Source organism: Salmo salar, chromosome 10 (assembly GCF_965601325.2).
Source record: "Salmo salar chromosome 10, fSalSal1, whole genome shotgun sequence".
Lineage (NCBI taxonomy): Eukaryota > Metazoa > Chordata > Actinopteri > Salmoniformes > Salmonidae > Salmo > Salmo salar.
The window spans coordinates 2480157-2496056 of record NC_138300.1 but is presented as its reverse complement, the minus strand read 5'-3'; the positions used below and the strand labels follow the sequence as shown (position 1 = coordinate 2496056).

Genomic DNA, 15900 nt, shown 5'->3' with positions numbered 1-15900 from the left:
GTGTTCGAATACGTATGCTGCATACTTAATGAGTATATATTACATACTATTAGTTCATTTTAGTATACTGGAAACAAACGGTATCCTTTCAGCCTAGTGTACTAGCACTTCGCCTGTCTACTGGAAGTTGATAGTCTTGCTATGCAACTTATTGCTAGCTTGTAATACTACAAATTTCTCCCGAGTGGTGCAGTAGTTTAAGGCACTGCATCTCAGCGCAAGAGGCGTCACTACAGTCCCTGGTTCGTATCCAGGCTTCATCACATCCGGCCATGATTGGGACTCCCGTAGGGCGGTGCACAATTGGCCCAGCGTTGTCCGGGTTTGACCGATGTAGGCCGTCATTGTAAATAAGAATTTGTTCTTAACTGACTTGTCTCGTTAAATAAAGGTTAAATGTAAAACAAATTACAATGTCCATTGAGCACGCTCAGCGACTATAGTTAAGAATGACGTGAATAATCAAGTCAATAAACGTTGGGTAGTTAGTTAGATAGCAGATAGTTAATATACTGACAAGTTCGATATATTAGTAGCCAGCTAATGTTCGGTAGCTAGCTAACAAGCATCTGCTGTAATGATATGCTATGCGGTTTGTAAGGCTAGCCTAGCTAACAAATTGTCAGCCAACATAGCGTGTAATGTAACTTATTTGAAAAGTGATTTGTTTTTTATTACATTGCTTAACGTTCTTAACATTTGTCATAATTATAATTTGGTAGGCCTTGATTTTAAATAAGAATTTATTCTTAACTGACCTGATTTTTTTATGTATATACAAAACTTAAATATTCATTGCTTTAACTAATTATGACAAATGTTAAGAACATGTTGACCAATGTAATAAAAAAACATATGACTTTTCAAATAAGTTACATTACACGCTATGATGGAGAGGTCTTTGACCGGGCTGGCCTTACCCGGGAGGAAGAGCAGCTCCTTCTTATCGAGGTTGAGCTTGAGGTGGTGGGCCGACATCCAAGTTGAGATGTCTGCTAGGCACGCAGAGATGTGTGTCGCCAACTGGGTGTCAGAAGGGGGAAGGAGAAAAGTAGTTGAGTGTCATCCTCATAGCAATGATAGGAGAGACCATGTGAGGATATGACGGAGCTGAGTGACTTGGTGTATAGAGAGAAGAGGAGAGGTCCATCCTCATAGCAATGATAGGAGAGACCATGAGAGGATATGACGGAGCTAAGTGACTTGGTGTCGAGAGAAAAGAGGAGAGGGCCTAGAACCGAGCCCTGGGGGACACCAGTAGGGAGAGAACATGGTGCAGACACAGATCCTCTCCACGCCACCTGGTAAGAGCGGCATGTCAGGTAGGATGCAAACCAGGAGTGTGCAGAGCCTGAGACGCCCAGCCCTGAGAGGGTGGAGAGGAGGCAGAGCCTGAGACACCCAGCCCTGAGAGGAGGATCTGATAGAGACTGAGACGCCCAGCCCTGAGAGGAGGATCTGATAGAGCCTGAGACGCCCAGCCCTGAGAGGAGGATCTGATAGAGCCTGAGACGCCCAGCCCTGAGAGGAGGATCTGATAGAGCCTGAGACGCCCAGCCCTGAGAGGAGGATCTGATAGAGCCTGAGACGCCCAGCCCTGAGAGGAGGATCTGATAGAGCCTGAGACGCCCAGCCCTGAGAGGAGGATCTGATAGAGCCTGAGACGCCCAGCCCTGAGAGGAGGATCTGATAGAGTCTGAGACGCCCAGCCCTGAGAGGGTGGAGAGGAGGCAGAGCCTGAGACGCCCAGCCCTGAGAGGGTGGAGAGGAGAAAAGCCTGAGACGCCCAGCCATGAGAGGGTGGAGAGGGGGATCTGATAGAGCCTGAGACGCCCAGCCCTGAGAGGGTGGAGAGGAGGCAGAGCCTGAGACGCACAGCCCTGAGAGGGTGGAGAGGAGGCAGAGCCTGAGACGCCCAGCCATGAGAGGGTGGAGAGGGGGATCTGATAGAGCCTGAGACGCCCAGCCCTGAGAGGGTGGAGAGGAGGCAGAGCCTGAGACGCCCAGCCCTGAGATGGTGGAGAGGAGGATCTGATGGTTCACGGTGTTGAAGGCAGTGGATAGATCTAGGAGGATGAGAACAGAGGAGAGAGAGTTAGCTTTGGCGGTGCGGAGAGCCTCCGTGACAACAGAGGAGCAGTCTCGGTTGAGAGGCCCGTCAAGGTCAAGAAGATCGTTTTTGAGAGCGATAATGAGAAAGTTGATCAGATACAGCACGCTGAAGTGTTTTGGAAAGAAGGGATACAGGTCCTATAGTTTTGACATCAGATGAGTCGAGTGTTAGTTTCTTGAGGAGGGGAGCGACTCGGGACATTTTGAAGTCAGAGAGGACGCAGCCAGTGGTCAGGGATGAGGGAAGTGAGAAATGGAAGGTCTCCAGAGATGGTCTGGATAAGCGGATACAGCTAGTGGTCAGGGAGGAGGGAGGTGAGGAATGGGAGAAGGTCTCCAGAGATGGTCTGGAGAAGGGAGGAGGGGATGTTGTCAAGCAGGCAGGTCGTTGGGTGGCCGGACATCACTAGAGAGACTGAAGAACGAACACGAATTGCTAATTGCTTAGCAGAGGTGGAGAGCACACCTGTCTGTACTAATTAAAGATTGCCAAGGAGAGGTGAATCCACTCCCCCTCTCCAATACAGCCACTGATTACCAAAACAAGTCACTAATTGCGCTGCCCCCTTGATCCTGGTTGACGTGTCAACAACTATTTGCAAATGATGAGCAGGCAGCAGTTCACACACCAAGGAGGCCCCTGGGATGACAGGCAGCACTTAAAGTAGATGGTCCTAGCTAGCAAAAAGACAGGACTAGACCGCAACAGAAATGCACTGGTATAGTAACAGCTCCGTTTGGGCTGCTCAACGATGAGACGTGAGAGAGCTGTTAGCTGGCGTTAGCTAGCTAGCTACTTGTCGTCACTCTAAACTCTGACAAACAGCTGTGACTTTTGATTTGGTAGAAGATCATTCAGTTCTGATTCCAGATTTGAATAGCAGAGAAGTAGACAAAGATTTAATAGACTGGTTATTTGACAACGTCACGAAAGCGATGTGCACTTCAAAGGGGCAGAAGGCCATGAGTTCAGCTTCTGGGTGTCTATATAGCTAGCAACAATGACGAGAAACTGCCATGTGGTGAATCGTGGCTCGTTTCAGCTAGTTTCATCTTGTTTTTGATACCATGTCTTGTCTTGAGGTGTTTTGACTGATGTCCAATTCTATGCTAATATATGCTAATATAGCAAAACATTTGCTAGCTAGCTAACGAACAACTGTAACAAGGCAACAATTGCTAATTTTGCAACTTTTTTAAATTTATGCTTTCAACATATCAACAATCTAACCCAACCCCGTGTATTTTGCCCCATAGTTACACACGTGTCTGTTTTTGTTGCTAAGCAACCAGCCGGTCTGTTTTGTTGCTAATCAACCAGCCGGTCTGTTTTGTTGCTAAACAACCAGCCCGTCTGTTTTGTTGCTAAACAGCCAGCCCGTCTGTTTTGTTGCTAAACAGCCAGCCCGTCTGTTTTGTTGCTAAACAGCCAGCCCGTCTGTTTTGTTGCTAAGCAACCAGCCGGTCTGTTTTGTTGCTAATCAACCAGCCGGTCTGTTTTGTTGCTAAACAACCAGCCCGTCTGTTTTGTTGCTAAACAGCCAGCCCGTCTGTTTTGTTGCTAAGCAACCAGCCGGTCTGTTTTGTTGCTAATCAACCAGCCGGTCTGTTTTGTTGCTAATCAACCAGCCGGTCTGTTTTGTTGCTAAACAGCCAGCCGGTCTGTTTTGTTGCTAAACAGCCAGCCCGTCTGTTTTGTTGCTAAACAGCCAGCCCGTCTGTTTTGTTGCTAAACAGCCAGCCCGTCTGTTTTGTTGCTAAACAGCCAGCCCGTCTGTTTTGTTGCTAAACAGCCAGCCCGTCTGTTTTGTTGCTAAACAGCCAGCCCGTCTGTTTTGTTGCTAAACAGCCAGCCCGTCTGTTTTGTTGCTAAACAGCCAGCCCGTCTGTTTTGTTGCTAAACAGCCAGCCCGTCTGTTTTGTTGCTAAACAGCCAGCCCGTCTGTTTTGTTGCTAAACAGCCAGCCCGTCTGTTTTGTTGCTAAACAGCCAGCCCGTCTGTTTTGTTGCTAAACAGCCAGCCCGTCTGTTTTGTTGCTAAACAGCCAGCCCGTCTGTTTTGTTGCTAAACAGCCAACCCGTCTGTTTTGTTGCTAAACAGCCAGCCCGTCTGTTTTGTTGCTAAACAGCCAGCCCGTCTGTTTTGTTGCTAAACAGCCAGCCCGTCTGTTTTGTTGCTAAACAGCCAGCCCGTCTGTTTTGTTGCTAAACAGCCAGCCCGTCTGTTTTGTTGCTAAACAGCCAGCCCGTCTGTTTTGTTGCTAAACAGCCAGCCCGTCTGTTTTGTTGCTAAACAGCCAGCCCGTCTGTTTTGTTGCTAAACAGCCAGCCCGTCTGTTTTGTTGCTAAACAGCCAGCCCGTCTGTTTTGTTGCTAAACAGCCAGCCCGTCTGTTTTGTTGCTAAACAGCCAACCCGTCTGTTTTGTTGCTAAACAGCCAACCCGTCTGTTTTGTTGCTAAACAGCCAGCCCGTCTGTTTTGTTGCTAAACAGCCAGCCCGTCTGTTTTGTTGCTAAACAGCCAGCCCGTCTGTTTTGTTGCTAAACAGCCAGCCCGTCTGTTTTGTTGCTAAACAGCCAGCCCGTCTGTTTTGTTGCTAAACAGCCAGCCCGTCTGTTTTGTTGCTAAACAGCCAGCCCGTCTGTTTTGTTGCTAAACAGCCAGCCCGTCTGTTTTGTTGCAAAACAGCCAACCCGTCTGTTTTGTTGCTAAACAGCCAACCCGTCTGTTTTGTTGCTAAACAACCAGCCCGTCTATGGTCAAACATTTTGGCTAACTTATTGGGGGCGTGGTCAAACAGCAGTTGTTTCTGAAAGTTCACAGAAAATGTTGTTGATGCGGTTACTATACTGAACAAGAATATAAACGCAACAATTTCAAAGATTTTACTGAGTTACAGTTTATGAGAAATTCAGTCAATTGAAATAAATTCATTAGGCTCTAATCTATGGATTTCACATGACTGGGAATACAGATATGCATCTGTTGATCACAGATGCCTTCAAAAATAATGGGCCTCTGTGCATTCAAATTGCCATCAATAAAATGCAATTGTGTTCGTTGTCCGTAGCTTATGCCTGCCCCATACCATAACCCCACCGCCACCATGGGGCACTCTGTTCACAACGTTGACATCAGCAAACCGCTCACCCACACGACGCCATACACATGTTGTGAGGCCGGTTGGATGTACTGCTACATTCTCAAAAATGTCGTTGGAGGTGGCTTATGGTAGAGAAATTAACATTGATTTCTCTGGCAACAGCTCTGGTGAACATTCCTGCATGCCAATTGCACGCTCCCTCAAAACTTGAGACATCTGTGGCATTGTGTTGTCACAAAACTGCACATTTTAAAGTGGCCTTTTATTGTCCCCAGCACAAGGTGCACCTGTGTAATGATCATGCTTTTTAATCAGCTTCTTGATATGTCACACCTGTCAGGTGGATGGATTATCTTGGCAAAGGAGAAATGCTCACTAACAGGGATGTAAACAAATTGGTGCCCAACATTTGAGAGAAATACGGTTTTTGTGGCGTTTTTTTTTTCAGCTCATAAAACATGGGACCAACACTTTACATGTTGTGTTTATATTTTTTGTTCAGTGTAAAATAAAGTTTGATCGGTACTAGATAATTCTGTTCTGATTACAGATTTGAATAGGAAGATATCATAATCTTTACCTTTTTGTCTTAGTTGTTGGGAAAGTGGTCAAAGTAGCTGATTTGTTGCAAAAGTTACTTTGTTTACGGTGAATAGAATGTTGGGAGAGATGATGTCACCTTTTTAGAATGCTGAGGAAATGAAAGTGGATGGAGGACAAAAAAGTTTCATAGTTTAAAAAGTAGAAAATATATTCAAAAAGTTGTATGCACAACACTTAAAGTTTAAAGGGGCGTTTTTAGCTTAAATGGTGTAAGAGGAGTAACGTTGTAAAGAATAATAACTATAGGTCCAAAATAATTCATCCAATATCTACAGTGTGGCTGCTGTGGCAAGCCCCACTGGTACAGCTTTCGCACATTAACAACGCAGTCCCCTTGAACAAGGGTAGGTGGTTACATAAAAAAAAAAAGTATAATCTTATATTTTGCTAACTGTTTATGTCCCTCAAAAACTCAAATCTGGACCTCCAAAGCCAGTGGACACCAGGTGGATGCAATTAATGATCAGGTAGAAGAGAAAAGCGGCGGGTTCTGGACCTGGTAGGGTAAAGAGTCGAGTACCTCTGGTTTATGTGATGTTCTACTCAGGGATAACGGTGAATAAACGGTCTGTTTCTCATCCAGGGGTAAAGGTGACTACTTCCGTCTGGGCCACGGGACAGACGTCCATGTACGTAAGCCTCAGATGGTGGAGGGGCTGAGGGGGAAGAAAATCATCCACGTGGCCGTGGGGGCGCTGCACTGCCTGGCTGTCACCGAGACTGGACAGGTGGGTACTGGCCTCCACGCCTCCTCCACATCAGACACCAGGCTAGGCCTCTTCCACATCAGACACCAGGCTAGGCCTCTTCCACATCAGACACCAGGCTAGGCCTCTTCCACATCAGACGCCAGGCTAGGCCTCTTCCACATCAGACACCAGGCTAGGCCTCTTCCACATCAGACACCAGGCTAGGCCTCTTCCACATCAGACACCAGGCTAGGCCTCTTCCACATCAGACACCAGGCTAGGCCTCTTCCACATCAGACACCAGGCTAGGCCTCTTCCACATCAGACACCAGGCTAGGCCTCTTCCACATCAGACGCCAGGCTAGGCCTCTTCCACATCAGACGCCAGGCTAGGCCTCTTCCACATCAGACGCCAGGCTAGGCCTCTATCACATCAGACGCCAGGCTAGGCCTCTTCCACATCAGACGCCAGGCTAGGCCTCTTCCACATCAGACGCCAGGCTAGGCCTCTTCCACATCAGACGCCAGGCTAGGCCTCTTCCACATCAGACGCCAGGCTAGGCCTCTTCCACATCAGACGCCAGGCTAGGCCTCTTCCACATCAGACGCCAGGCTAGGCCTCTTCCACATCAGACGCCAGGCTAGGCCTCTTCCACATCAGACGCCAGGCTAGGCCTCTTCCACATCAGACGCCAGGCTAGGCCTCTTCCACATCAGACGCCAGGCTAGGCCTCTTCCACATCAGACGCCAGGCTAGGCCTCCTCCACATCAGACGCCAGGCTAGGCCTCCTCCACATCAGACGCCAGGCTAGGCCTCCTCCACATCAGACGCCAGGCTAGGCCTCCTCCACATCAGACGCCAGGCTAGGCCTCCTCCACATCAGACGCCAGGCTAGGCCTCCTCCACATCAGACGCCAGGCTAGGCCTCCTCCACATCAGACGCCAGGCTAGGCCTCTTCCACATCAGACACCAGGCAAACGTTTTGGAAACCAGTTTTTGCTTTGTCGTTATGGGGTATGGTGTGTAGATTGATGAGGGGGAAAAAAACTATTTAAACAATTTTAAAATAAGGCTGTAATGTAACAAAATGTGGAAAAAGTCAAGGGGTCTGAATACTTTCCGAATGCACTGTAAAACCCATATTTATGTTTATTTATTTTCCCTTTTGTACTTTAACTATTTGCACATTGTTACAACACTGTATATAGACATAATATGACATTTGAAATATTATTTTGGAACATTTGTGAGTAATGTTTACTGTTCAGTTTTAATTGTTTATTTTACTTTTGTTTATTATACATTTCACTTGCTTTGGCAATGTTAGCATATGTTTCCCAGAGAGAGAGAGTGTTGAGAGAGAGAGTGTTGAGAGAGAGAGTGTTGAGAGAGAGAGTGTTGAGAGAGAGAGTGTTGAGAGAGAGTGTTGAGAGAGAGTGTTGAGAGAGAGTGTTGAGAGAGAGTGTTGAGAGAGTGTTGAGAGAGTGTTGAGAGAGAGAGAGTGTTGAGAGAGAGAGTGTTGAGAGAGAGAGAGTGTTGAGAGAGAGAGAGTGTTGAGAGAGAGAGAGTGTTGAGAGAGAGAGAGAGTGTTGAGAGAGAGAGAGAGTGTTGAGAGAGTGTTGAGAGAGAGAGAGAGTGTTGAGAGAGAGAGTGTTGAGAGAGAGAGAGTGTTGAGAGTGTTGAGAGAGAGAGAGTGTTGAGAGTGAGAGAGAGTGTTGAGAGAGAGTGTTGAGAGAGAGTGTTGAGAGAGAGTTGAGAGAGTGTTGAAAGGGAGAGAGAGTTGAGAGAGAGAGTGTTGAGAGTGTTGAGAGAGAGTGTTGAGAGAAAGAGAGAGTGTTGAGAGAGAGTGTTGAGAGAGAGAGAGAGAGTGTTGAGAGAGAGACAGAGAGTGTTGAGAGTGTAGAGAGAGAGAGAGAGAGTGTTGAGAGAGTGTAGAGAGTGTAGAGAGAGAGAGTGTAGAGAGAGAGAGAGTGTAGAGAGAGTTGAGAGAGAGAGAGAGAGAGAGAGAGAGTGTTGAGAGTGTTGAGAGAGAGAGAGTGTTGAGAGAGTGTTGAGAGTGTTGAGAGAGTGTTGAGAGAGAGTGTTTGTACTTTAACTATTTGCACATTGTTACAACACTGTATATAGACATAATATGACATTTGAAATATTATTTTGGAACATTTGTGAGTAATGTTTACTGTTCAGTTTTAATTGTTTATTTTACTTTTGTTTATTATACATTTCACTTGCTTTGGCAATGTTAGCATATGTTTCCCAGAGAGAGAGAGTGTTGAGAGAGAGAGTGTTGAGAGAGAGAGTGTTGAGAGAGAGAGTGTTGAGAGAGAGAGTGTTGAGAGAGAGAGTGTTGAGAGAGAGAGTGTTAGGAGAGAGAGAGTGTTAGGAGAGAGAGAGTGTTGAGAGAGAGAGAGAGTGTTGAGAGAGAGAGAGTGTTGAGAGAGTGTTGAGAGAGAGAGAGTGTTGAGAGAGAGAGTGTTGAGAGTGAGTGTTGAGAGTGAGTGTTGAGAGTGAGTGTTGAGAGTGAGTGTTGAGAGTGAGTGTTGAGAGTGAGAGAGAGAGTGTTGAGAGAGAGAGAGTGTTGAGAGAGAGAGAGTGTTGAGAGAGTGTTGAGAGAGAGAGAGTGTTGAGAGAGAGAGAGTGTTGAGAGAGAGAGAGAGTGTTGAGAGAGAGAGTGTTGAGAGAGAGAGTGTTGAGAGAGAGAGAGTGTTGAGAGAGAGAGAGTGTTGAGAGAGAGTGTTGAGAGAGAGAGAGTGTTGAGAGAGAGAGTGTTGAGAGAGAGAGTGTTGAGAGAGAGAGTGTTGAGAGAGAGAGAGTGTTGAGAGAGTGTTGAGAGTGTTGAGAGTGTTGAGAGAGAGTGTTGAGAGAGAGAGAGTGTTGAGAGAGAGAGAGTGTTGAAAGAGAGAGAGTGTTGAAAGAGAGAGAGAGTTGAGAGAGAGAGTTGAGAGAGAGTGTTGAGAGAGAGTGTTGAGAGAGTGTTGAGAGAGAGAGAGTGTTGAGAGAGTGAGTGTTGAGAGTGAGTGTTGAGAGTGAGAGAGAGAGTGTTGAGAGAGAGTGTTGAGAGAGAGAGAGAGTGTTGAGAGAGAGAGTGGAGAGAGAGAGAGTGTTGAGAGAGAGAGAGTGTTGAGAGAGAGAGAGTGTTGAGAGAGAGAGAGTGTTGAGAGAGAGAGTGTTGAGAGAGAGAGTGTTGAGAGAGAGAGTGTTGAGAGAGAGAGAGTGTTGAGAGAGAGAGAGTGTTGAGAGAGAGAGAGTGTTGAGAGAGAGAGTGTTGAGAGAGAGAGTGTTGAGAGAGAGAGAGTGTTGAGAGAGTGTTGAGAGAGAGAGAGTGTTGAGAGAGAGAGAGTGTTGAGAGAGAGAGAGTGTTGAAAGAGAGAGAGTGTTGAGAGAGAGTGTTGAGAGAGTGTTGAGAGAGAGAGAGAGAGAGAGTGTTGAGAGACAGAGAGAGACAGAGAGAGAGAGACAGAGAGAGAGTGTTGAGAGAGTGTAGAGAGAGAGAGAGAGTGTAGAGAGAGAGTGTTGAGAGAGAGAGTGTTGAGAGAGAGTGTTGAGAGATAGAGAGTTGAGAGAGAGTGTTGAGAGAGAGAGAGTGTTGAGAGAGTGTTGAGAGAGAGAGAGTGTTGAGAGAGAGAGAGAGTGTTGAGAGAGAGAGAGTGTTGAGAGAGAGAGAGAGTGTTGAGAGAGAGAGAGAGTGTTGAGAGAGAGAGAGAGTGTTGAGAGAGAGAGTGTTGAGAGAGAGAGAGTGTTGAGAGAGAGAGAGAGAGAGTGTTGAGAGAGAGAGAGTGTTGAGAGAGAGAGAGTGTTGAGAGAGAGAGAGTGTTGAGAGAGAGAGAGTGTTGAGAGAGAGAGAGTGTTGAGAGAGAGTGTTGAGAGAGAGTGTTGAGAGAGAGAGAGAGAGAGAGTGTTGAGAGAGAGAGAGACAGAGAGAGACAGAGAGAGAGAGACAGAGAGAGAGTGTTGAGAGAGTGTAGAGAGAGAGAGAGAGTGTAGAGAGAGAGAGAGTAGAGAGAGAGAGTGTTGAGAGAGAGAGTGTTGAGAGAGAGTGTTGAGAGAGAGAGAGTGTTGAGAGAGTGTTGAGAGAGAGAGAGTGTTGAGAGAGAGAGAGAGTGTTGAGAGAGAGAGAGTGTTGAGAGAGAGAGAGAGTGTTGAGAGAGAGAGAGAGTGTTGAGAGAGAGAGAGAGTGTTGAGAGAGAGAGAGAGTGTTGAGAGAGAGAGAGAGAGAGTGTGTTGAGAGAGAGAGTGTGTTGAGAGAGAGAGAGTGTTGAGAGAGAGAGAGTGTTGAGAGAGTGTTGAGAGAGAGAGTGTTGAGAGAGAGAGAGAGTGTTGAGAGAGAGTGTTGAGAGAGAGTTGAGTGTTGAGAGAAAGAGAGAGTGTTGAGAGAAAGAGAGAGTGTTGAGAGAAAGAGAGAGTGTTGAGAGAAAGAGAGAGTGTTGAGAGAGTGTTGAGAGAGAGAGAGAGTGTTGAGAGAGTGTTGAGAGAGAGAGAGTGTTGAGAGAGAGAGTGTTGAGAGAGAGAGTGTTGAGAGAGAGAGTGTTGAGAGTGTTGAGAGAGAGAGAGAGAGAGAGAGAGTGTTGAGAGAGAGAGTGTTGAGAGAGAGTGTTGAGAGAGAGAGAGAGTGTTGAGAGAGAGGAGGTGTTGAGAGAGAGAGAGTGTTGAGAGAGAGAGAGTGTTGAGAGAGAGAGAGGTGTTGAGAGAGAGTGTTGAGGAGAGTGTTGAGAGAGAGTGTTGAGAGAGAGTGTTGAGAGAGAGTGTTGAGAGAGAGTTGAGAGAGAGAGAGTGTTGAAAGGGAGAGAGAGTTGAGAGAGAGAGTGTTGAGAGTGTTGAGAGAGAGTGTTGAGAGAGAGAGAGAGAGAGTGTTGAGAGAGAGAGAGACAGAGAGAGAGACAGAGAGTGTTGAGAGAGTGTAGAGAGAGAGAGAGAGAGAGAGTGTTGAGAGAGTGTAGAGAGAGAGAGAGAGTGTAGAGAGAGAGAGAGAGTGTTGAGAGAGAGAGTGTTGAGAGTGTTGAGAGAGAGAGAGTGTTGAGAGAGTGTTTGTACTTTAACTATTTGCACATTGTTACAACACTGTATATAGACATAATATGACATTTGAAATATTATTTTGGAACATTTGTGAGTAATGTTTACTGTTCAGTTTTAATTGTTTATTTTACTTTTGTTTATTATACATTTCACTTGCTTTGGCAATGTTAGCATATGTTTCCCAGAGAGAGAGAGTGTTGAGAGAGAGAGAGAGTGTTGAGAGAGAGAGTGTTGAGAGAGAGAGAGAGAGTGTTGAGAGAGTGTTGAGAGAGTGTTGAGAGAGAGTGTTGAGAGAGAGAGAGAGTGTTGAGAGAGAGAGAGAGTGTTGAGAGAGAGAGAGAGTGTTGAGAGAGTGTGTTGAGAGAGAGAGAGAGTGTGTTGAGAGAGAGAGTGTGTTGAGAGAGAGTGTTGAGAGAGAGAGAGAGAGTGTTGAGAGAGAGAGAGAGAGTGTTGAGAGAGTGTTGAGAGAGAGAGTGTGTTGAGAGAGAGTGTTGAGAGAGTGTTGAGAGAGAGTTGAGAGAGAGAGAGAGTTGAGAGAGAGAGAGTGTTGAGAGAGAGAGAGAGTGTTGAGAGAGAGAGAGAGTGTTGAGAGAGAGTGTTGAGAGAGAGAGTGTTGAGAGAGAGTGTTGAGAGAGAGAGAGAGAGAGAGTGTTGAGAGAGAGAGAGAGAGTGTTGAGAGAGAGAGAGAGTGTTGAGAGAGAGAGTGTTGAGAGAGAGAGAGTGTTGAGAGAGAGAGAGTGTTGAGAGAGAGAGAGTGTTGAGAGAGAGAGTGTTGAGAGAGAGAGTGTTGAGAGAGAGTGTGTTGAGAGAGAGAGTGTTGAGAGAGAGTGTTGAGAGAGAGAGAGAGTGTTGAGAGAGAGAGAGAGTGTTGAGAGAGTGTTGAGAGAGAGAGTGTTGAGAGAGAGAGAGAGAGAGTGTTGAGAGAGAGAGAGTGTTGAGAGAGAGTGAGTGTTGAGAGAGAGTGAGTGTTGAGAGAGAAAGAGAGTGTTGAGAGAGAGAGAGAGTGTTGAGAGAGAGAGAATGTCTGTGAGTTAGGGTTCTTAGGAGAGGCTGAATTTCAAACCGAACACTTCGAGCACTCGGTATGCACATTCCCGAGTCAATCGAGTCTGTTCCCGAGCTCACTGGCATGGGAAGCTCTGATGGACCAGAATAGTTGATACAATGTTTCAAGTTTACTACCTTCGGGCCTGACCCGGTTGGTAGTTGATACAATGTTTCAAGTTTGTTTCAGACAGGTGGAGTAGAGAGATGAATGCGATTTAGAATTATTATCATTTAAATTAAGCTGTTCCACGAAAATGTGCATATGAAAATCATAACGTCGGTAGAAATGGTAAATCAATAGTCATTGCACGTGAAACAGGTTGCCACGTTCCACGTGAAACATGTCTGATTCTGCGGGAGGAGGATTAACCCACAAGTTTCTTCTGGTTATCTTGATCTCTGGCTCCCTCTTGAGTCATTAGTTCTCTTAATTATTTCATCAACCTGTCCGCTTAAAGCATCAGACAAGCTCAGTGCAAATAGTTTTATTAAACGCATAATGTGTGTCTATATATGTTTAATACCTGTTTAGAAATTGAAGAAGAACAGACGACTGTCGGTCGGGGACAGCCCTAAGACATGTACATATGTGTTGCAGTAGAGTAGGGATGCTGTTTTGTTCCTTTATCAGAGTACGTGTCGGCGTCTGCCTACATGCTACAAGACACGTCGCGGGAGACGATGCTCGGAAATGGATTTAGAATTTTGGAATATTGATAAGTGGCAGTTAAGAACTTCTTATTGTTTCAATGTTCGTTTTGACCAAAACACTCGCAGACCCGACTGATCACGTTTGAACACATCAGCAAGCGGCCACTCGATAAAGGGCTACGTGTTGGGTTTCAAGATTCAGCTATAGAGATGTGAGAGAGGGAGACAGATGTGTGTTAGCGACTGTAAGTGTCCCTGTACTATTCCACCAGGTGTTTGCGTGGGGGGACAACGACCATGGTCAGCAGGGTAACGGGACCACCACGGTGAACAGGAAGCCCACCCTGGTTCAGGGTCTAGAGGGACAGAAGATCACCCGTGTTGCCTGTGGCTCCTCCCATAGCGTCGCCTGGACCACCGTAGATGTCACCACCCCCTCTGTCCACGAGCCTGTCCTCTTCCAGACCGCCAGGGACTCTCTAGGGGCCTCATACCTAGGTAACCTAACCCTAACCTCTATACAGCTAGTAACACTAACCCTCCTCATACCTAGGTAACCTAACCTCTATACAGCTAGTAACACTAACCCTCCTCATACCTAGGTAACCTAACCTCTATACAGCTAGTAACCCGAACACTAACCCTCCTCATACCTAGGTAACCTAACCTCTATACAGCTAGTAACCATACACTCCTCATACCTAGGTAACCTAACCTCTATACAGCTAGTAACCATAACACTCCTCATACCTAGGTAACCTAACCTCTATACAGCTAGTAACACTAACCCTCCTCATACCTAGGTAACCTAACCTCTATACAGCTAGTAACCCGAACACTAACCCACCTCATACCTAGGTAACCTAACCTCTATAGACCTAGTAACACTAACCCTCCTCATACCTAGGCAACCTAACATCTATACAGCTAGTAACCCTCCTCATACCTAGGTAACCTAAGCTCTATACAGCTAGTAATACTAACCCTCCTCATACCTAGGTAACCTAACCTCTATACAACTAGTAACACTAACTCTCCTCATACCTAGGTAACCTAACCTCTATACAGCTAGTAACACTAACCCTCCACATACCTAGGATAACCTAACCTCTATACAGCTAGTAACACTAACCCTCCTCATACCTAGGCAACCTAACATCTATACAGCTAGTAACCCGAACACTAACCCTCCTCATACCTAGGTAACCTAACCTCTATACAGCTAGTAATACTAACCCTCCTCATACCTAGGTAACCTAACCTCTATACAGCTAGTAACCCGAACACTAACCCTCCTCATACCTAGGTAACCTAACCTCTATACAGCTAGTAACACTAACCCTCCTCATACCTAGGTAACCTAACCTCTATACAGCTAGTAACACTAACCCTCCGCATACCTAGGTAACCTGACCTCTATACAGCTAGTAACCCGAACACTAACCCTCCTCATACCTAGGTAACCTAACCTCTATACAGCTAGTAACCCGAACACTAACCCTCCTCATACCTAGGTAACCTAACCTCTATACAGCTAGTAACCCTCCTCATACCTAGGTAACCTAACCTCTGTACAGCTAGTAACCCGAACACTAACCCTCCTCATACCTAGGTAACCTAACCTCTATACAGCTAGTAACCCTCCTCATACCTAGGTAATCTAACCTCTATACAGCTAGTAACACTAACCCTCCTCATACCTAGGTAACCTAACCTCTATACAGCTAGTAACCCGAACACTAACCCTCCTCATACCTAGGTAACCTAACCTCTATACAGCTAGTAACACTAACCCTCCGCATACCTAGGTAACCTAACCTCTATACAGCTAGTAACCCGAACACTAACCCTCCTCATACCTAGGTAACCTAACCTCTATACAGCTAGTAACCCGAACACTAACCCTCCTCATACCTAGGTAACCTAACCTCTATACAGCTAGTAACACTAACCCTCCTCATACCTAGGTAACATTACCTCTATACAGCTAGTAACCCGAACCCTCCTCATACCTAGGTAACTTAACCTCTATACAGCTAGTGACCCAAACACTAACCCTCTGCATACCTAGGTAACCTAACCTCTATACAGCTAGTAACACTAACCCTCCGCATACCTAGGTAACCTAACCTCTATACAGCTAGTAATACTAACCCTCTGCATACCTAGGTAACCTAACCTCTATACAGCTAGTAACCCGAACACTAACCCTCCTCATACCTAGGTAACCTAACCTCTATACAGCTAGTAACCCGAACACTAACCCTCCTCATACCCAGGTAACCTAACCTCTATACAGCTAGTAACACTAACCCTCCTCATACCTAGGTTACCTAACCTCTATACAGCTAGTAACACTAACCCTCCACATATCTAGGTAACCTAACCTCTATACAGCTAGTAACCCGAACACTAACCCTCCTCATACCTAGGTAACCTAACATCTATACAGCTAGTAACACTAACCCTCCTCATACCTAGGTAACCTAACCTATATACAGCTAGTAACCCGAACACTAACCCTCCTCATACCTAGGTAACCTAACCTCTATACAGCTAGTAACACTAACCCTCCTCATACCTAGGTAACCTAACCTCTATACAACTAGTAACACTAACCCTCCACATACCTCGGTAACCTAACCTCTATACAGCTAGTAACACTAACCTTCCTC

General features: G+C 46.1%; 1 protein-coding gene across 7 annotated transcripts in view; it reads left to right on the top strand.

Annotated features, from left to right (window-relative positions):
• The window catches only part of herc2 (HECT and RLD domain containing E3 ubiquitin protein ligase 2), a 291977-nt gene that overhangs the window by 188768 nt on the left and 87309 nt on the right, over window positions 1-15900 (top strand). For all 7 annotated transcript variants that reach the window (XM_082956658.1, XM_082956660.1, XM_082956657.1 and 4 more), the window contains exons 63-64: window positions 6403-6547; window positions 13498-13723. In XM_082956658.1, the coding sequence (XP_082812784.1) occupies window positions 6403-6547; window positions 13498-13723 (371 nt within the window). The remainder of the gene's footprint in view (window positions 1-6402; window positions 6548-13497; window positions 13724-15900) is intronic.